General features: G+C 41.4%; 1 protein-coding gene across 4 annotated transcripts in view; it reads left to right on the top strand.

Annotated features, from left to right (window-relative positions):
- The window catches only part of fmr1 (fragile X messenger ribonucleoprotein 1), a 46,339-nt gene that overhangs the window by 7,209 nt on the left and 16,241 nt on the right, over positions 1-22,889 (top strand). For 2 of the 4 annotated variants that reach the window (XM_067997314.1, XM_067997317.1), the window contains exons 3-11: positions 3,020-3,113; positions 4,085-4,156; positions 6,254-6,402; positions 6,562-6,655; positions 6,759-6,875; positions 13,431-13,502; positions 13,779-13,949; positions 19,207-19,285; positions 19,376-19,485. In XM_067997314.1, coding sequence (XP_067853415.1) covers positions 3,020-3,113; positions 4,085-4,156; positions 6,254-6,402; positions 6,562-6,655; positions 6,759-6,875; positions 13,431-13,502; positions 13,779-13,949; positions 19,207-19,285; positions 19,376-19,485 — 958 coding nt within the window. The remainder of the gene's footprint in view (positions 1-3,019; positions 3,114-4,084; positions 4,157-6,253; positions 6,403-6,561; positions 6,656-6,758; positions 6,876-13,430; positions 13,503-13,778; positions 13,950-19,206; positions 19,286-19,375; positions 19,486-22,889) is intronic. The other 2 variants (XM_067997315.1, XM_067997316.1) reach the window with 2 other exon arrangements.

Genomic DNA, 22,889 nt, shown 5'->3' with positions numbered 1-22,889 from the left:
GAGTGGCCTACATGTGGTATGTGCGTAGTGTCACGGAGGGCTAAGTGGGGTGCCCCAGGAATGTTTTTATTATTTGTTCTCTGGATGTGGGCCACACTGACAATGCAATATTTATTGCTCGTCTCTAGGTGCAAGTCAACTACGTGGTGTGGGGCCAGAATTATCAAGGCTAGAGTAGGTAGGGTGACAGGACCCTCTGTAGATCATAGAATCATAGAAAGTTATGGCACAGAAGGAGGCCATTCGGCCCATCGTGTCCGTTCAGGCTGAAAAAGAGCTATCCAGCTTAATCCAACACTTGGTCCGTAGCCCTGTAGGTTACGTCACCTCAAGTGCTCATCCAAGTACTTTTTAAATGAGTTGAGGGTTTCTGCCTCTACCACCATTTCAGGCAGTGAAAACATTTCTCCTCAGCTCCCCTCTAATCCTTCTACCAATTATTTTAAATCTATAACCCCTGGTCAATGACCTCTCTGCTAAGGAAAATAGGTCCTCCCTCTCCACTCTATATAGTCCTGTCATAATGTATTATACCTCAGTTAAATCTCCCCTCAGCCTCCTTTGTTCCAAAGAAAACCCCAGCCTATCCAATCTTTTCTCATAGTTAAAATTCTCCAGCCCTGGCAACATCCGTAGAAATCTCCTCTGTACCCTCTCTAGTGCAATCACATCTTTCCTATAATATGGTGACCAGAACTGTATGCAGTACTCAAGTTGTGGCCTAACCGATGTTTTATACTGGTGACTTTCAGATCAGTTCAAAAATTAGCAGATTTACTGAATTCATTTTCATACCTTGCCTTGACAGGATCATGGACTCACAATCTCTGGGTTGCTAGTCTATTGCCATGGGGCGATTGCACCCTTCATTGATGTTGGTACCCCCACTTTTTCTAATTTGTGGTCTACATGCGGTATGAGTTATGATGGGGAAGGAAAAGTGCTAAATGGGGTGTCCCAGGGATGTTTTTATTTTTTTTATTCGTTCATGGGATGTGGGCGTTGCCAGCAAGGCCAGCATTTATTGCCCATCCCTAATTGCCCTTGAGAAGGTGGTGGTGAGCCGCCTTCTTGAACCGCTGCAGTCCGTGTGGTGAAGGTTCTCCCACAGTGCTGTTAGGATGGGAGTTCCAGGATTTTGACCCAGTGACGATGAAGGAACGGCGATATATTTCCAAGTCGGGATGGTGTGTGACTTGGAGGGGAACATGCAGGTGGTGGTGTTGCCATGTGCCTGCTGCCCTTGTCCTTCTAGGTGGTAGAGGTTGTGGGTTTGGGAGGAGCTGTCGAAGAAGCCTTAGTGAGTTGCTGCAGTGCATCCTGTGGATGGTACACACTGCAGTCACGGTGCACCGGTGGTGAAGGGAGTGAATGTTTAGGGTGGTGGATGGGGTGCCAATCAAGCGGGCTGCTTTGTCCTGGATGGTGTCGAGCTTCTTGAGTGTTGTTGGAGCTGCACTCATCCAGGCAAGTGGAGAGTATTCCATCACACTCCTGATTTGTGCCTTGTAGATGGTGGAAAGACTCTGGGGAGTCAGGAGGTGAGTCACTCGCCGCAGAATACCCAGCCTCTGACCTGCTCTTGTAGCCACAGTATTAATGTGGCTGGTCCAATTAAGTTTCTGGTCAATGGTGACCCCCAGGATGTTGATGGTGAGGAATTTGCCTATGGTAATGCCGTTGAATGTCAAGGGGAGGTGATTAGACTCTCTCTTGTTGGAGGTAGTCATTGCCTGGCACTTGTCTGACGCGAATGTTACTTGCCACTTATCAGCCCAAGCCTGGATGTTGTCCAGGTCTTGCTGCACGCGGGCACGGACTGCTTAATTATCTGAGGGATTGCGAATGGAACTGAACACTACAATCATCAGCGAACATTCCCATTTCTGACGTTATGATGGAAGGAAGGTCATTGATGAAGCAGCTAAAGATGGTTGGGCCTAGAACACTGCCCTGAGGAACTCCTGCAGCAATGTCCTGGGGCTGAGTTGATTGACCTTCAACAACCACTACCATCTTCCTTTGTGCTAGGTATGACTCCAGCCACTGGAGAGTTTTCCCCCTGATTCCCATTGACTTCAATTTTACTAGGGCTCCTAGTAAAATTGGTCAAATGCTGCCTTGATGTCAAGGGCAGTCATTCTCCCCTCACCTCTGGAATTCAGCTCTTTTGTCCATGTTTGGACCAAGGCTGTAGTGAGGCCTGGAGCTGAGTGGACTCGGCGGAACCCAAACTGAGCATCGGTGAGCAGGTTATTGGTGAGTAAGTGCTGCTTGATAGCACTGTCGACGACACCTTCCATCACTTTGCTGATGATTGAGAGTAGGTTGATGGGGCGGCAATTGGCCGGATTGGATTTGTCCTGCATTTTGTGGACGGGACATACCTGGGTAATTTTCCACATTGTCGGGTAGATGCCAGTGTTGTAGCTGTACTGGCTAGAGCCGCGGCTAGTTCTGGAGCACAAGTCTTCAGCACTACATTATTATTTAGGCGATGTGCTGGGTAGTAGTTTGGAAATCAAGTAGAGATGGTGGGTCTGCGTACAAGAAAAGCTGAAAGGAGAAGTAACAATAAGCAGACGGCTGTAGGAGCTGACAAAGGTTGGAGTGTGATGGTGAGTCAGAATCCCCAAGAAGAGAGAAACTGGTGGAACACTTCACTTGACAGTGGGAAATGTAAACACCTCTTCGTGCAGCCAGCATCAATTCCCATCATTGGTGAGTTTTGATTGAAATTTGGAGAAATTGACAGCAACTTGATGCAAACAAACAGTTGGTTGCACTTTTCATTTAAAACAATATTTCAAATGTTATAGCAACCTAAAAGGTAAGACTAGATATTTTACAGCAGCAACACTAAGCTGACTGGTCATGTGCATTTGGAGCATTATTTTCAGACCAGTACCAGGGCTAAAAACCCGATTCTGTTACAGAAAGAGACCCAAACAGCAACTGTTTTTGCTCCGGTTTCCAACATTTAATTCTCCAAATTGGCTCATTTAAATTCTGGTTTCAGCTGGCAACCCGAACGACAGATTCCATTCCATGATGTTCGATTTCCACCACCAGCAGACTATCACAAAGACATTAATGAAGGTGATGATGTAGAGGTATGTGAATATCCATGAAGGTAACGTGTTGTATAGTCTTGAAGCTTCTACGAGTTATTGAAGGGTGCAACCATAAAGTTAACTTAATGATTATGAACACTAATCCAGCACCTACTTGCCACTTTAAATTACGTCCTGGCTAACTTCAGTGTAAATCTTTTTTCAAAAAACTATTAGGATTATTTGGAACACCCTTAATCTGCAGTATTCTGACCTGCACACTTGGAGCCTCGTACAAAAGAATATATAAGTAGTTAGAGAAGTTCCCGTTTTTAAGCTCACACTTCATGATGAGCGTTTTAAAACTAAACTGATCTTTCCTACTGCTAAATTAATTCTTCAATTTCTCATTACTTAAATGAGATCACCCATGTTCTATGTACTCGATCTATCTTCTGCTGAAGATTACACCAAATAACATGGAATCATAGAAATATCAGCACAAAATTGAGCATAGCACTAAAGGAAAATGTGCATGTGCAATTGAGAGACTCACAGAAAGGAAAGGAAAGACTTGCACAAAGACTAAGTGAGAAAATTTGGAGACAGATGGATAGATACAATAAGAGAATGAAAATCAAAGACTGATAGATTTGGAGAACAAGCGCCAATTGTAGGAAGATTTTTTTTAGTTTTTGAGTGCTAGGAAGTAAAGAGATTAGTTAGTTTTTTTTAAACTGGCTGTTTGACTGACAAGTGAGCCACCTGATTTAGCAATGAGCTAATTATCTTTAGCGTTATTACCACAATACTTTCACAAAATATACTTGTACATAACGAAAGGTGTAGCGCTCACCACCCCCCCCCCCCCCCCCACCCCATGTTTTCTGCATTAAGCATATTTATGACTTTTTGTTTGAGAAATGGAAAGTATAAAATCTAAACTTCATCAACATGGAAAGTCCATCCAGTTTTTGTCCTTTGCTACACTTCTTTGCCTGTCTAAGTAGTAATTGTAAGTCTTTTCTCAGGTGTATTCTCGAGCAAATGAAAAAGAACCTTGCGGCTGGTGGTTGGCAAAAGTTAGAATGATGAAGGGTGAAGTAAGAAATTTGTTATTCTTATATATTCAGGTTTCAGTTTAATATCCAGGTTAATTTCATTGCTCACATTCTAATATTGATGATTATGTTGTGGTTTGATTTTTTGTAAAAATCATTTAAGATTTAAAATTGTATAAAACAAATATTTAATGGCAGTTTATTTTTTTATTCTGAGGATACTGCGTGTTAAGTTTTGCAAAAATGCATGTTTTAAATTAGTTTAATTGTTGTTTCTCTATATTTTGTAAATTTGTGCTCATCCTGCATGTTATTTTCTATGGACTCATGGAATTAAATCTTATTAATGCTACAAGACAGCAGGTGGGAATTGGCACTGGTGGCACCTTTACTGGTGGGGTCGAGGTGAAGAAATGTGGATATATATATTTTAAAGTGCATAAGGGGAGTAACTACTTAAAGGTTTTATTTTGTCCACGTTTCTGCAGGTCATCTCATGCAATGGATAGGTAGGTGGCGGGAACTGCTGTGTGGGTGGACATGCTAGTTACTGAAGAAAGGCAGCAGTGGTCATTTTGTGAGAATTGAGTTAGTGGCATACTGTCTGTCCTCCGTATTATCACTAAAAATTGGTCGAGTTGTCAGACTTGGAGCTGAGGTTTACACTTTAATAAAACCATTCCAATTTCTAATTTGGACTTTGGGAGTTTGCATTGGTTTGTTTACAAAATGTTTGTCTAAAACGTGCATAGAAATTGATCTTTTCTAGAAGTAACCTGAGTAACAGTGAAAAATGATTGTATTGGGGAATGAAGTATCCCAGATTGCTCCTGATGAGCTTTTATCAATCCATTTAGGGCCTGATGGAACACAGATTATAAGAACGTAAGAAATAGGGGCACAAGTAGGCCATACGGCCCCTGAAGCCTGCTCCGCCATTCAATAAGATCATGGCTGATCTTCTACCTCAACTCCACTTTCCCGCCCTATCCCCATTATCCCTTGGTTCCCTTACTGTCCAAATATCCAGCGATCTCAGTCTCGAATATACTCAACAACTGAGCACCCATAGCCCTCTGGGGTAGAGAATTCCAAAGATTCACAACCCTATGAGTGAAGAAATTCCTCCTTATCTCAGTCTTAAATGGCCAACCTCTTATCTTGAGACTAAGACCCCTAGTTCTAGACTCTCTAGCCAAGGGAAACAGCCTCTCATGATTTAACCTGTCAAGCCCTCTAAGAATGTTATACATTTCAATGAGATCACCTCTCATTTTTCTAAATTCTAGAGAGTATAGGCCCATTCTACTCAATCCCCCCTCATAGGACAACCCTCTCATCCCAGGAATCAATCTATAATGAACCTTCGTTGCACCCACTCTAAGGCAAGTATATCCTTCTTTAGGTAAGGAGACCAAAACTGTACACAGCACTCCAGGTGTGGTCTCACCAGAGCCCTAAACAACTGCAGCAACCTCCTTACTCTTATATCCAACCCCCTTGCAATAAAGGCTAACATACTACTTGCCTTCCTAATTGCTTGCTGTACCTGCATGTTAACTTTGTGATTCATGTACAAGGACACCCAAATCCTTCTGACAACCAACATTTCTTAGTGTCTCACCTTTTAAAAAATATTCTGATTTTGTATTCTTCTTACCAAAGTGGATAATTTCACATTTGCCCACATTATGCTCCATCTGCCGCCTTCTTGCTCACTCACTTAATCTGTCTATATCCCTTTGCAGTCTCTTTGCATTGTCCTCACAGCTTACCTTTCCACCGAGCTTTGTATTGTCAGCAAACTTGGATACGTTACACTTGGTCCCCTCATCTAAGACATTGATATATATTGTAAACAGCTGAGGCCCAAGCACCGATCCTTGCGGCACCCCACTAGTTACAACCTGCCAACCCGAAAATGTCTAGTTAGATGGCGTCGATTGTACCAGCAATGCATTCCAAACTTAACCTTGTAATAATGGTCTGTATTGAGCAGTAGAATGTTTCCATTCGCAAATACTATTATTGTGGAATTTTCTATTGTGATCGCTGATGAATTCTGATTTTGGTGGATTAGGTAGAAGTAAAGCACGAATTTAAAGAAATGTTTTTTTTAAAAAGAAAAAAATTATTCAGTTTTATGTTATAGAATACGCTGTCTGTGATGCCACTTTCAATGAAATAGTCACAGTGGAACGACTACGACCTATCAACCCTAATAAGCCTGCAACAAAAAGCACATTTCACAAAATAAAACTTGACGTCCCAGATGACCTGAGACGTGCGTAAGTAAAATTTAAATTTGTTACAAACTAAATATAAGAATTTAATGACTACTACATTAAATCTAGACTCTGTTGAGGTGTTTAATAAGCTGTAGTGTATTTTGTAGTCTTAATAACTCTCATTCAGTATTTCCAATTGTGTATTTCAATTATTTCTAGATGTGCCAACGAATCTGCACATAAGGATTTTAAAAAGGCTATTGGCGCTTATTGTGTTTACTTTGATTCAGAAAGTAATCAACTAGTTGTTTTGGTATGTGTGGGATTTTCTTTCTTGTGCTTTTATCATGTTTTCATTTTTGAGTTTTATTGTACCAACTTGACGCTAATGCCGCACTTCTTTGCAAAAACTCCAGTCCACCAATGAAATGACAGCAAAGCGAGCAAGCATGCTGAGCGACATGCATTTCAGAAGCATTCGGACAAAGTTGACTCTGATGTTGAGGAACGAAGAGGCTAGCAAGCAGCTGGAGGTACGTTCTGATGGTTCAGCTTTTTAAAATGTTTGTTTCTCCTGGTGATCTAATTTGGGGAAAAGTTCAAAGTGAAAGCTTATTGTGAAAGATAGGCACGCTGGGATGCAGTGAAAATTAATTTTCTTCCTTATTGTGGTTAGTTATGTTTTGACCCGCACCCCCCCCAAACCCACATTCTATACAGCCTAGCAAATTATCATGAGAAATTACAAAATGGCTATCAGCAAATAGTAGCTTGTTGATGACATTGGCAGACTTGTATTTCTGAACTGCACAAGGGTAACACATTGTACCTTTTTAAATATTGGGAGTGTGTGGGTGATAAATACACCTCGAGTTGAGGTAAGAAGACCAGCTAGATGAGTTTTTAATTGCATTATAAATCATGTCACTGACAGGCAATTGAAAGCCAGCATTGGTGTTATAAGATGACCTTTTTTTCAGTAATGAAAGGAAACGGGCGCATTTCAGCTTGTGTAGTGCTTGTAATGGTAAAGACAGGAGTTTAAAACTATTCTAATGTTCATGAAACAAATCTGTAAAGGGCATATATTCTGTACAGTTATATATGCCAAGCACTAGAATTCATCAATTTGTAAACCAGAAACAAAACACTACTTGAGTATTTCCTTGCTGCTTTTCATGTGCTGCTACTCAAAATGCTTTTATGTTGCTGTGAAGTATTGGTCCTGAAAAAACATATGTTGAACTACTTTTTAGATGTAATATTCTCTGCTCATTATGTAATATTATGGAATCTGCTCATAAGCTCTAATACAGTACCTTGCATTTTTGCCAGTTCTTCTCTTCCCGCCCCACCCCCCCCAAACACACAATTTTCTCTTCTGAAGGTACTGACACATTCTGAGGTGCAGTATCCAGGGCCCTGGTAGCCCTGCGATACCTCACCCAAGTGGCATTACTTCGCTTATGAACTTTGACAATGATCAACGACAGTTCTGTTTGATCGTGATCACTTACTCATCCAGCGTCCACACGCAGTTTCCGCCAGGAACTTTTGGGAGAGCTTTCGGGAGTGAGGTCCCGCTGCCATCCCAGCTGAGGTCAGCATAGTGCAGACCAGGAATCGAACCCAAGGATCTTCGGTTCCACACTTAGCAACTGAGCAAAAAAAACCACCCTATATAGGAGCTATGATTTCGTCTTTAAAGAGGTTGGTTTCACTGATGCTACGTGTTATGGAACAGACATGTGCTATTGGCTGACGTTTGCTCCACTCTTTACTGAGCTGGTGCTCAGAAGTTGGAAATTTTTGGCAAACCCAGCACCAGTGACACTGCCGTTTGTCCTCTGGAGGCTGGCGGCATCCTTTCAGATGAAGAGCTGGACAAATTGGAATTTTCTCTGCCGAGACAAATAGTCAAATACTGATCTGGCTGATATCTTGTTACAAAACATTTCCATCAAAACAGCATAGTGCCTATAGGAAATATTACACAGTACATTACAGTTACAATAAATCATCCACCTCAGCTGAGGTGCTTGTCGCATAAGCAGCCATATCCAATAGTTAAACTCACTGCTGCCCTTAGCCTGATCAGATATCTATTATTAAGCGAACAAGCAAGCATGCTGATATGAACAAATTTATTGCCGTCTTTGCATAAGTAGAATTTGTGGCCTCTTCTGGCGAACCATGTCTTGCACCGTGTTTGTGGAGAGCTACCTATTGTCTAGTAGGGCACCAGAAGAAATGTGGCCAGGGCTACTTGACGTCAGGGATAGGCCATTGGTTCTATTGTCACTCCTCTATGGTGCCCTCCTTTGCTTACTGGTTCTGGGTGTCTCCTCATGACGGCACTGATTTTACACTAGGACATAACAATTGTGTCTCTATAATGTGAGCAAAACTCACCATATTTTTCCAAGATTTTTTTTATTATTCGTTCTGGGATGTGGGCATCGCTGGCGAGGCCGGCATTTATTGCCCATCCCTAATTGCCCTTGAGAAGGTGGTGGTGAGCCGCCTTCTTGAACCGCTGCAGTCCTTGTGGTGAAGGTTCTCCCACAGTGCTGTTAGGAAGGGAGTTCCAGGATTTTGACCCAGCGACGATGAAGGAACGGCGATATATTTCCAAGTCAGGATGGTGTGTGACTTGGAGGGGAACGTGCAGGTGGTGTTGTTCCCATGTGCTTGCTCCTCTTGTCCTTCTAGGTGGTAGAGGTCGCGGGTTTGGGAGGTGCTGTTGAAGAAGCCTTAGCGAGTTGCTGCAGTGCATCCTGTGGATGGTACACACTGCAGCCACTGTGCGCCGGTGGTGAAGGGAGTGAATGTTTAGGGTGGAGGATGGGGTGCCAATCAAGCGGGCTGCTTTATCTTGGATGGTGTCGAGCTTCTTGAGTGTTGTTGGAGCTGCACTCATCCAGGCAAGTGGAGAGTATTCCATCACACTCCTGACTTGTGCCTTGGAGATGGTGGAAAGGCTTTGGGGAGTCAGGAGGTGAGTCACTCGCCGCAGAATACCCAGCCTCTGACCTGCTCTCGTAGCCACTGTATTTATATGGCTGGTCCAGTTAAGTTTCTGGTCAATGGTGACCCCCAGGATGTTGATGGTGCGGGATTCAGCGATGGTAATGCCGTTGAATGTCATGGGGAGGTGGTTAGACTCTCTCTTGTTGGAGATGGTCATTGCCTGGCACTTACCTGGCGCCCAAGCCTGGATGTTGACCAGGTCTTGCTGCATGCGGGCTCGGACTGCTTCATTATTTGAGGGGTTGCGAATGGAACTGAACACTGCAATCATCAGCGAACATCTCCATTTCTGACCTTATGCTGGAGGGAAGGTCATTGATGAAACAGCTGAGGATGGATGGGCCTAGGACACTGCCCTGAGGAACTCCTGCAGCAATGTCCTGGGGCTGAGATGATTGGCCTCCAACAACCACTACCATCTTCCTTTGTGCTAGGTATGACTCCAGCACTGGAGAGTTTTCCCCCTGATTCCCATTGACTTCAATTTTACTAGGGCTCTTTGGTGCCACACTCGGTCAAATGCTGCCTTGATGTCAAGGGCAGTCACTCTCACCTCACCTCTGGAATTCAACTCTTTTGTCCATGTTTGGACCAAGGCTGTAATGAGGTCTGGAGCTGAGTGGTCCTGGCGGAACCCAAACTGAGCATCGGTGAGCAGGTTATTGGTGAGTAAGTGCCGCTTGATAGCACTGTCGACGACACCTTCCATCACTTTGCTGATGATTGAAAGTAGGCTGATGGGGCGGTAATTGGCCGGATTGGATTTGTCCTGCATTTTGTGGACAGGACATACCTGGGCAATTTTCCACATTGTCGGGTAGATGCCAGTGTTGTAGCTGTACTGGAACAGCTTGGCTAGAGGCGCAGCTAGTTTTGGAGCACAAGTCTTCAGCACTACAGCCGGGATGTTGTTGGGGCCCATAGCCTTTGCTGTATCTATCTAGATTATCTCGTCCAAACCACGTGCTTTCTTGAGTAGCAGACTTGGCATCATGCACAGCAGCGGTCAATGTATTGTAGAGTAATCACCTATTTTATTGAGTCCTTGAATCAGCAAGACTTCTACTTCAGCCAGCTATTGGACCAGGACACTATAAATGTCAAGTGGAAGTCTCCTATCTGAGATACCATTATGTGGGGGTTTCTTGAGATAGTATGTATCCTGCCCAGCCTCTCTCCCATCATAGTGTGCCTGGTACTAGTATTCCAGTACTCTCACTTTGAAGGTAAGCCCACTGATTGCCTCCCACTATGACCCTAGGCTCTAGGATGCTTTTACTGGCCTCTTCATACCACCTTTAACTTGTAGAGATTCTACCTCCTCCATTCTCTTAAATTCTTCTGTGTTGGTGACTCATTAGGTTGTGAAAGTCCAGGTGACTTTGTCTCTGTGTTGGTGCATGGTACAATAGTGGTGGTTATTTGTTACTGTCTTCTGGTGTATTGTAGAGTAATCACCTACTTTATTGAGTCCTTGAATCAGCAAGACTTCTACTTCAGCCAGCTGCTGGGCCAGGACACTGTAACTGTCAAGTGGAAGTCTCCTGTCTGAGATACCATTATGTGGGGGGTCTCTTGAGATAGAAACCTCTGGAATCTAGATGGTCCTTTTCTGTTTCTTGGGACGGAACATAAGGTTAAATAGTTGGTTGCTGTAGAGTATGAAAGTCCGAAGTATTACTTGTGTGTACCTACTGCGTGGCAGGTAATATTGTAGCTATTGTATCTATACCTCTTATCCAGTAAAAGGCTTGGGAAAAGTATAAAGTAAGAAGAAAGGCACCTACTCAAGGCATTGATGTACAGACCCATTTTGACTTCTGTCACCCTATCTATACCCTTTAGACCAAACAAGAGTCGGGATTCCATGACTGCATCAAGTCCACATCTCTATTTCCAGTACCACCCATAATCTTGCTTACCTGTTGATTTGAAAGCTAGATTTTGTTTCTTGATGCTGGTTTGGCATTTGATCGCTTCCCAAGCTTGTGGATTTTTAACATGTGCACCAGAGCCAAATTTTGCTGTCATCCTCGCTAATACTGCTTGTATAATCAAATTTGTTTCTGTCGTGATAAAATGTGTGATTTTTATGGACTTTTTTCTAACCCTGGCTCTAAAGTCTCCATTCAGCACATCTATATTGCTGGAGCAAAGGGGCTCATTTCCTATTTGTGGCAGTAAACTCTTGATCACTGCTAAACTGTAATAGTTACTGCTTATAACCCGCAGAATTTTACTTCTTCGTAATCATTCAAAAAGAGTAACAAGCGATTCAAAAATTGATATTTATTTTATACCTTCTGTTGTTGCGCAAGCACTTTGGCATAATGAACAACGTGGAAGTTACCACTTACAATCTTGGATTGTTTTAGTGTAAAATACTGTTTTTAAAAAAAAATCCAAAGGGCTTTGAAAATGAGCATAAAGAACTTGAAATAGGTCCATTGAAGCTGGGTGAGAATAGAAGTGATGGGTGTCTGAAGAGGACTCTGATCTACAGAGTTCATGATTAGCTGAATTTTTTTTGAAGGGTGGAAGCAAGGAGAGGAGAGCATTGATGAATCATTCCTCAAGATGATGGTGTAGCTGAGGGTTTCAGCAGCTTCGGGAGTGAGGTAGGGGTGTAATGGGCAATTGTTTGAGGTGGAAGAAGACAGTCTTTGAGACTGACTGGACATGAGGTAGAAACCTCAGCGCAGGATCAAAGAGAATGCTGAAATTGCACGCCACCTGTTTCAGCCCAAGTGAGCAGCCAGGGAAATTTGATGGAGTCAGTACCAGAGGTGCGTGGTCCTGCTGAGAGCCAAGTAAGACACCTAGGGTAATTTAACTTTTGGCGATGGTGTAAAACCCAAAGAGTCAACATGCTACCACAAGGACTAGTTGAGACAAATAGCATAGATAAGCACATGAGGGAGAAAGGAATATAAAGTTTTGTTGATAGGGTGAGAAGAAGTAGGGAGGGAGGAGGCTCCTGTGGAGCATTAACCCCAGCATTGTCCATTTGGGCGGAATGGCCTGTTTCAGTGCTGTAGACTCAATGTAAAATGGGCAATATCTGATTAGTCGTCCATTATACACCCCGCCTGATTTTTCCTATGGGATGTGTAACGGGCAGCTCACCTGATAGCGCCCATTTTACACCATTGAAAGTTAAAATTGCTCTCTGTTTTGCCCATTGTTGAGCGGCAATATGTTTTGATTCACCCAGGACTTGATGTTAGGTCGGCATTTGGACATTATAGCAACAGAACCTCTTTACCCAGAGAGTGGTTAGAATGTGGAACTTGTTACCACAAGGAGTAGTTGAGGCAAATAACATAGATGCCTTTAACAGGAAGCTAGATAAACACATGAGGGAGAAAGGAATAGAATAACAAGCTGATATGGTTAGATGAAGTAGGGTGGGAGGAGGCTCGTGTGCAGCATAAACACCAGTGGCTGAGTGGCCAGTTTCTGTGCTGCAAATTCTATGTAATAACTGGAGTCAGAGAAGGTTCTGTGGCCTGTCCCAGAAAATTCTGATTTTTTTTTTTGACTTGTCATTTGGTGCAGTTTGAAGCAGACAACGGTGAACCATGCATATGTGGTAATCTAGTACTTTTTAAAAAAAATCTACTGATTCTTTGACTCTGTTTCCAGTTATTTCATGTCTCTGGTCTCGTTCCACAAATTCCCAATTTCTCTTACTGCTTTGCCTCCCATATGAATCTAATTTGCTTTATTTCTGAGGTACTGGCACTCTCTCCTTTCTAACTATATTCTTGTTTTACTGTTTCTGTCTTGCTACTTGTTTACTTTTTTTACCCTTTCAGACACTTACCTCTAAAATCCCTACTGGCAGTCTTTACTGCTCTGCTAACTACATTCCTTTCTTTTCCTTCCCTCTACTCAACTATTGCAATTTTCTTTTAACTGTTATGATTGATGCTGATACTGATGTAAAAATTGGGATGGAGGGGTGGAGGGGGAGAACTCTCATTTTCCAGTACTGACATCCGTCTTTTGGATAAAGACAAAAAAACTGGCTGTTTACCTTTACTCATAATTTTTAGCAGAACCATACGTTTCCTGACCAGCAGAATAAGATGTCGTTGAGAAAAGATTACTATTTAATGGAGAGAAAAGTGAGTAAAGTAGTAAAATAAATGCACTATGTAAAGTTAGCTTCTAGTTAAAAGTTTTTCCTTTGCAACTTGTAGCTGGAGAGTGGATTCAAAACCAAATCTTTGTTGCTACTTGCTACTGTTGGCAGCTTACTTCAACTGAAAAGTTGGGGATAAAGGGAAGTTTCCTTTATTTGTTTTGTCATAACAATTTGTCGTGGTGAATGTTGTAAGATTATGCAGTAGTTGCATTACTGTTAGTGATACTGTATTTGCTGTGCTCATTTTAATTTTTAGAGCTCCAGGCAGCTTGCATCACGATTCCATGAACAGTTCATTGTACGGGAAGACCTCATGGGCCTCGCCATCGGTACACACGGAGCCAACATCCAGCAAGCTAGGAAAGTGCCAGGCGTCACTGCTATCGAACTGGATGAAGAGACTTGCACTTTCCACATCTACGGTGAGGTGGGTTCCTTTAGAATGCTGTTATAAATGGAAGTGTGTGTGTTTAATATTAAACACGGGCATAACTGCTGAGTTTCATTTATTTTAATGAATTCAACACATCAGTTTCAATTGAAGAATATGTTGTAAAGAATGAAGCCATTTTTCAATAGTGCCAAATATATTATAGTTTTAATAGTGTTATAGCTGGGGGTTTCTGAGCTTTTTGTTTTTACGAGCCTCATTGGTGCATGTCATGGATCCTCAGGCGCCATGCATAACATTTAAATCCATATTCCCATTAATTTATATGCATGTCAAGATACTGATATGAACAGATTTTCTTGTTCGGAATTAGAGTTTATTCAACAATGAGGCAACTGTGTTGGGAGCAAACTTTTCCAACCTCCAGGCCAAAAAATTCCAACAGGACAAATGAAATAAGTGCAAATAGCACCGAGTTGCCTGGGCTATTTAAGCTTGATTGCAGGCCTCGGGGCTGCATGTCATCCACAGGTTACAATTTGAGCACCTCTGATCTATAGGAAAATTTGTTGGATGCTTAAGAGTAGCCTTGTGGTGTGTAGCATCTAATAATTCTCATAATTCAAATTGGCCTCAGAGGAAGGGAGTTTTATTCAAAGTACTTCTAACCTACCCCAGCTCTATCTAGAAAATGTTTTTCCTATGGGGGCCATCAATTTTGATTGGTCTTCTCTTCAATTGACTATTTTAACTGACATTGCTGTTTTGTGTTAATATGACCTGATGAACAGATGGAGGTTGGGGAAGTACTGTGAATAGAAAGTTGATTATATCAGTGTTTTATATTTGAATTTGCCTGCCTTCATTGGTCATATTTTCACAGCTCTTGTTTGCATTGCTAATTTTTTATTTGTTCATGGGATGTGTGTGATGCCGACAAGGCTACCTTTATTGTCTCTGCCTAGTTTCCCCACAAAGTTAGTGGTGGGCCTTCGTCAACCACTGCGATCCTTGTGGTGATGCTGCTTCCATGATGGTAGGGAATTAAGGATTTTAACCCAGTGATGGTCAAAAGGAATGAAGATGTAAGTCCAAGTCAGGGTGGTGTGTCATTCATAGGGGATTTTGGATGTGATTGCATTCCCACTGATATTGCTGCTCTTGTCCTTCTTGGTGGTAAAGATCGCAGCAGAGGGAGATGCTGTTGAAGTAAACTTGATGTAGCAGTGCAGGGCTCCATGTCAGGGAAATAGGGAAAAGACTGATGAGACTACTCTAGTGCAACAGCACGAAGCCTTAGGGGATCGTCAGATCAGCTATACAGAAGTCTACAACCCTTCGACCTTTTGACTGAAGATGGCAGGAAGTAACTTGGATTTTGTGGGATTTCTTTTCAAAGCACTTACTGTTGTGTTGCTTGATGCAATTTTTAAGCAATGCAGTGGTTGGAAAAACTACAAGTAGAATGCTTCATGAAAACTGAAGATTGTGGAAATACACAACAGATCAGTCAGCATTTGAAAAGATAAGCTAACATTTGGGCTATAGACCCTTTTGTCAGAATCTTTCGGTTACCATCTGACATGAAAACAAAAGATTGGAGCTTATAGAGGAACGGATTTTGAAGTTAATAACATTAGTATAGGAATACATTTCATGACCTACAGTTTAACATGTAGATGTTTCCAAAATCATCAGCATAGTAAATAAATACAATCTGTATTTATATGAGGAGGAGTGGCCTAAGGAACAAACGTGAAAGCATTGGGCACAACTAGAAATGAGGTAATGTAAAAGTGGATATTGCAGTTTGGTTCAGTTAGGACTAATTGTTTTTCTAGCTAAGTTTCAGGTTATTGATTTCATTTCTTGTCTGGTCAAGACCATGTGAATGTGAGCAGGCACCAGATAAAGCCTTAAATTCTTTCATCATTGGCACGTCGTGAGATAAATTGCCTTTCAGTTTTGTGTTGCTGTGCATTATATACAATGTATAAAAGGCAGATATCATTGGCTGAATTGATGGCACCCTTGCCCCTGAGTCAGAAGGTTGTGGATTCAAATCCAACTCCAGAGACTTGAGCACAAAGTCTAGGCTGACACTGAGGCTGCACTGTCAGAGGTGCCGTCTTTCGGATGCTACATTAAACAGAGGCCCCATCTGCCCTCAAGTGGACATAATCTAGGTTGTCATTTCATTGTCGGACTGAGTGAGTGCAGCATTATCAGAGATGCTGTCCATCAGATGAAACATTTAACCAAGATCTGGTCTTGCCTGTTCAAGTCGATGTTGAAGATTCCATGGTACTATTTGAAAACAAGCAGGAGGTTCTCGAAGTGTCTTAGGTAACATTCAGTCAATGCTACCAAAAACTGATCATTTATCCCATTGCTATTTTGGGATCCAAAATGGCAATAGTGTTGCCTGCAACACCCCCACTACCTTGATATGTTTCAGAGAGATGTGATATTGCACTATATAAATGCAAGTCTTTTATTTGTCTATTTTGTCCATTGTTCACTTTTCTTTCTGTGTACCAATATATTGCTCCAATGGTGCATGTAAATTGCCATGGATGTGCAAATTGAGGTCAGTAGACTTTTCTAGTTATTTGTGGGTGCAACACATGCATTAGGGGGGAGGGAAAAAGAAATGGAAAAAAATAGCAATTTAATAACTATGCACACAGGGACACTCTTAAAAAGTTATCTCCCCAGTGGTTGATTTTGAACTTGGACTTTTGGACTCCTTCAATACCTTGCACATTGTTGACTCAATCTTTTGGAACTCAGTTTTGTCGGGGAGCATAATGCAGCCGTTACAGTTTTTATGCACCATTTAATGTTGCTTCCCTTGAGGAATAGTCTCTGGATCTATTTCTTGAAAAGAACATTGACATTCAATCCGATTTGATTCCCTGTTGGATTAAATTTGGTTTGTAATTTTGTATATTCCTCCATTTAAACCATTGTGCTCTTGTAAAATGAAGTTATTTGTATGGAGAAGTATGATCCTAGTTTCCTTGATCTTGCTTAAGAGCATTGATAATCTACAGGCAGTTGTGGTTGGTGAGCTCTACTTCATTTGCATTAGGCTATGAAAATACTTTGCTTCAGGTTCCTACCTAAGCTAGCCTCCCAACAGAAAGTTACTGTTTACCCATCTCCGCATGAATTGGCAGTGATGAATTGGCAATGGAGTGTATATACCATTATGTGGGTACTGAAAGGTCTTTATCCATTTACATTTTTAAGTTTAAATCAGTTTATAAATGTAGCCTTTTTGGGACATGTGCACAGGGGCTGTAGTCTCCTGGAAACTACTGGACAAATGGTTGAATTAATATATTTTATTTGGCTAAACTCTAGATATGAAACAGGGAGTAGGGGTTAAGGGTACATACTCAGGCTGACAAAAGGTGGGAAGTGGTGTTCCACAGGGATCGGTGCTGGGACCACTGTTCATCATATACATAAAGAATTTGGAATCTGAAGTGCAATTTCAAAATTTGCAGACAACACCAAATTGGGGGTTATAGTTAATACTGAGAAGGACTGTGACAAAATACAGGAGGACATTAATAAACTTGCAGAATGGGCATGTAATTGGCAAATTAATTTCAGTATAGATAAATGTGAGGTGGTACATTTTGGTAGGAATAATGAGGCCACGTACTCCTTGGAAAATAAGGGGTTGAGGAGCAGAGGGATTATGGGGTACAGATACACAAATCACTAAAAATAGCAACACATGTTATTAAGTCTTTTTTAAAAGGCAAGCTAAGCACAGGGGTTCATTTCTAGAGGTATAGAATTGAAAAGTGGAGACGTTAGGCTAAATTTGTACAGAACCTTGGGTTTAAACCACACTTGGAGTTCTGCGAACAGTTCGGGTCTCCACACTGTCAAAGGCATATGGAGGCACTGGAGAAGGTGCAAAAAAGACGTACTAAGATGATACCAGAAATGAGAGGTTATACCTATCAGGAAAGATTGAATAGGCTGGGGCTCTTTTCTCCAGAAAAAAAGGACTGAGGGGTGACCTGGTAGAGGTCTTTAAGGTTATGAAAGGGTTTGATAGGGTAGACGTAGAGATGTTTACTCTTGCAGGGGAGTCCAGAACTAGGGGCCATAAATATAAGATAGTCACTAACAAATTCAATGTGGAATTCAGGAGAAATTTCTTCACCCAGAGAGTGGTAAGAGTGTGGAACCTACTGCCACAAGGAGTAGTTGAGACGACTAGCACAGACGCATTTAAGGGGAAGCTTGATAAACACGTGGGGGAAAAGGGAATAGAAGGATATGTTGATAGGGTTAGATGAAGGGTGGGAGGAGGCTCACATGGAGCATAAACACCGGCATGGACCTGTTGAGCTGAATGTACAGCGCAAATGGGCCATTCTTTGTAATTCTTTGTTTAAAAAAACAGTATTATTCCATTCGGTCTTGAACCTGATGTTTTGTTAATCTAAGGAGTTTATAGGCAACATTTGTCCATTTGGTACTCTCTTGCACCATGGATGTTTTCCTACTTGGCAATCGGTTTTGATTGCAGGCGTTTTGTCTAGATTAGAATGTCTGCTCTTTTCGCCCCCCCCCCCAATACGGCTGGTTTAGAATTGTACACTATTGGAGGAAGAAAGGGAGTCTTGCCCACTTTGCAAGTTCTCCCCTGTTCTGTGAATGAAAGCATTCCCCATGTAGTGACACTGCACTACCACTTAATCCCTCTCCTATATTTATATCTGTACATAGATAAATTTAATATATTTTTCATCTTTCTCCTCTGGGAAAGAGCTGATGCACCTTTAAGCAGCACAGGAAGGGAGAGTCTTTGGCAGCGTCTTGGCATCATAACGTCCTTGACGTCAAAACTGTCTTAAAGGTACTTTATTCATGTTGATCTTCCCATTGGGGTTTGCTCCTTTATTTTGTGGAAGATGGTTTTATTTGAAAAATGAAGAAGCCCCTTCAAGGTAGGTAATTTACCTTCTGTATCTGCATGAGTATGTCCCATTTTCTACTAGCTCTGAGGTTTTATGATTTTCATGTCTGCCTACCTGTCTCTCCTTAAACAAGGTATTGGAAGGCGATCCTTAGCACCTTACACAGCAAGGAATCAATGCTTTCAGTAGAGGAGAAAGGACAAAATTGGCAACAAAAAAAAACAGTACAAGTAGCATTGCAGTGTAACTTTATAAGGAAATGGTAACATTAATGTCATTAATTTAGTTGAAATTAATGTTTTCTCTAGGCGACATTCTTCCTTTAATATCAATCTGATTTATAGGACCAGGAGGCAGTCAAGCAGGCCAGGAATTATCTCGAATTTACAGAAGACTCTGTACAAGTACCGAGGAATCTAGTAGGTAAGCCCATCGTAAGAAATGCCTTTAAGTAAATATTATTTATTATTAAACTTATAAAATGAATATCTGTGTAATCCATTCCTTCTCCAGGAAAAGTAATAGGCAAAAACGGGAAGCTCATACAAGAAATTGTAGACAAATCTGGAGTTGTCCGAGTGAGAATTGAAGGAGATGGTGATAAAAAGATTCCACGAGAAGAGGTGTGTTGTGCTTTTGTTATTGTATTTGGATGCACTGTATACTTAGCTTGCTATTGAGGAAAATGTATCTGATCCAAGTATGATGCACCAGTCCAAGTCCTGCAGAATTCTGCTGATCAATTCACATGTATCATCCCTGTCCTCCAGATCCCAGACTTATTCCCCCTTCCAAGATCTGATACACTTGAGGACTACCCCTCTGTGCTTCAGAGACGAGCACCTTCACCAGCGCTGCCCATACTGCAACTCCTCCCCCCCCCCTCCCCCCCCCTCCCTGTTAAACCCCGGGGATCACCTAGTAAACTAACCCCCCCTCCCTGTTAAACCCCGGGGATCACCTAGTAAACTAACCCCCCCTCCCCCACCCTTCCACTCTGAGTATTATCAAGTTCCAGGTTTTCCCTTCCTAGTACTGCTAAAACCAGGACCACTTTCTAATGCTATCAAAGCCCAGCCCCTTATATCTGGTACTAAACCCAGCAGAAGTATTGCTAAACCCAACATACCTGTCCCCAATCTGCTACTTGTTACCTACCACCATCTGTGTATCTGGGGTTTTTGTTAGTGAGAGTGGTCAATTTTCAGGTAAATAAATATATTAATAATCAAGGCTACTTGTGTACAGGTTTCTCAAAAATAGAAGGAGTTGTGGAATTCGATCTCCAAAACATCAATAAAAATTGCAAAATACCACATCATAAAAATAGAATTTGACTTTTTTTAGTTGTCAAAAATCATTGGCCCTGATAATGCATGGCATAACATCTCTGTCAGTCTAAAACCGCATATCCTAATTACTTTAAGCAATGCCGCAGGAAATACTCTAGTGATAAACCTCCAATGCATATTTTCCTCTCTGGCGCACACCTTTGGTGAACTGAAATTTCTGAGTCAAACTTAAACCATGAAGAAACAAAGGAACGCTGTATGAACACCAAATATCAGAACCGGAATGTCTGCAGTCTCTTCATTGACTTGTGTGAATTCACCCAGGGTTTACTTAACAGTAATTAGATGTTGCATTCTTGGAGATGTACACCTACACTTTAAGCAGAAGATTAATGCATTATATTTTACGTGGCATAGTGTTTCTGTCCTTACAAAGCAGCGCTATCTCTGACTTACTGTGAGCAATGCCACGAGATTTTCAGCATAAAATTATAAGGTTTGAGCTGGCACATGTTCGCTGTGTCACACCTTAGAAAGGCACCATACCTGAAAGTGTGGACCCAGAGGTGTTGCATCTCAAGTGTCAAGCCTCAGAGATCACACTTCCAAAGCATTTCATGCCCATAGAGCAAGACAATCATAAATGGCTCAAGTAACCACTTTTCTTTCAAGTTATCAATTAAATGTCTAACTAAATAAACAAATCAAAAAGTCCCAATGACTGGCAAGTAACGAACAGAAAACCGTACAAACCTTTTTCTTTCCCCCTAGGCTTTTACTCTTGAACCAGCAAGTACCACAAAACCAATCAATAATAACATGGGACCTAAATGGAAGGGCTTTTTGGGGACATTCTGGCCAATAACTAATGGAGATTGTTGGAACTGGTTGTACGACTGCACTGAATAAACTGATTTTTAAAAAAATATTTATTGCTCTGGTGTGTTATGCGTTTTTTTAAAGTTAATAATCACCAGAGGACAATCTAATGATCACAGTTTTTTGAGTTTGTTTATTTCAGCAGTGATCTCACTGGCTCCCAGCTTCCTAGCCACAAAATTCTTGCAGAATCACCTCAATTCCTAGAGTTTGTCCTTCCAGGCAACTTTTTTTTTTAAAAATGAAATTAGAATGAGGAAACACACTGTCTATCTCTTTTCTCTTTTCCTGTCTCATAGGTATTAGAAATTAGAACCTCTGTCTTGTAGCCAGTTAGCTTTCTCTAACACAACAAAACACAGATAAGATAAAAGGTGGCTCCAAATTCAACTTTTATATATAAAAAAAATTGAACTAAAATTAGCATAAGGAAAGTTTTTTTTTCTACTCTGCGGTTAATATATTTCATGAAATTTATAGAACACAAAAAGCTGTAACGGATGAGTAGTTATTTTTATCACCCTTAGACACACCTACAGCCTCTTTTTAAAAAAAACTACTCAATATAAATTTGCCTTAAGTTTTTGAAATTTATCCTCTAGTTTTTCTTCAAATAATTTTGGAAAGTAACTGAGCAGAAACTGTTAGAATCTAAAGAAAAGTATTCCACCAGTACAGCTTATTCAACGGTACTAGTGCATTCTAGGAAATTAGGTATGGTGCACATGCTTAGTGTGCAAACCAAATTCATTTAAAAAAAATTACACACCATCCACCATGTGGCTGTCACACTAGCACTTGTTTTGATTCAAATGTCATATTCATAGAACAGTCACAAATCACAACTAAGCGATTCAGGAACCTACCAATAAGCAAGTAACAAATGGAATGAAATCTGCTGATTTATAAATCAGCAGATAGCTACCAAGAGTTTAAAACAGAATGCAAAACCAATGAACTAATTCTTGTGTTCTTAAAAAAAATATATATCTTTTTAGATTGTATTCTCAATAAACTGAGTACCCAATACTAAAAGTAAGGTTTCTAAACTTAGTTACAAAATTAACAAGGAATTGATTAAACTTAGCTATGCGGTTGCCTTTTGTGCCTTGGATCAACATTTTCCATCGAAGGGCTGTCCCTCGAAGGAACCTAAGGCTTGAGTTCGTGAAGCTTCCCAGAACTATCACTCTGCCAGCTAAATGAAGGAACTAAACTATTTATCAAACTAAACTCCAATAATGCCCTATAAATCTGTGCATTGCACCTCTTAGAATGCTGCTTCGGGCTGCCTCTTTTCCAGTCAAACAAACGCCACCATGTTTTGAAGTTAGCGGTGCATAAGACACCAGGACTTTTGACAGTAAGGTAAGCCAGTCACAGAGGTGCCTGAACTTCTTTCCTAAGCCCTTGCCTATGACCAATTTGATGAGTCTGTGCCTGAAACATGAACAAATTTTTCACCTTTGCCTTTGAGTTGGAAGTTGTGAGTTTGATCCCACTGAAGGACTTGAATACATCATCTGAGCCGACACTTCAGTACTGAGTGGGTGCTGCTTTGTCATAGGTGGTGCTGCTATTCAGATGAGATATTAAGCCACGGCACTGTCGGCGTCATCAGGTAGATGTATAAGATCACATGACACTATTCAAAGACCACCAGGGAGTTCTAGTATCCTGGCCAAAATTCCTTCCTCAACCAATATGACCAAAAACAGATTAACATAATTTATCTGTGGCACCTTGCAGTGTGCAAATTGGCTACCATGTTTTAACTACATAACGAGTGACTGCACTTTGAAAATAGTGAAAACACTGTGCACAAAGTGCTTTGGGATGCCCTGAGGACACTAGAA

This window comes from Heptranchias perlo, chromosome 15 (genome assembly GCF_035084215.1).
Source record: "Heptranchias perlo isolate sHepPer1 chromosome 15, sHepPer1.hap1, whole genome shotgun sequence".
Taxonomy (NCBI): Eukaryota; Metazoa; Chordata; class Chondrichthyes; order Hexanchiformes; family Hexanchidae; genus Heptranchias; species Heptranchias perlo.
This window is presented reverse-complemented; position numbering and strand designations above follow the sequence as displayed.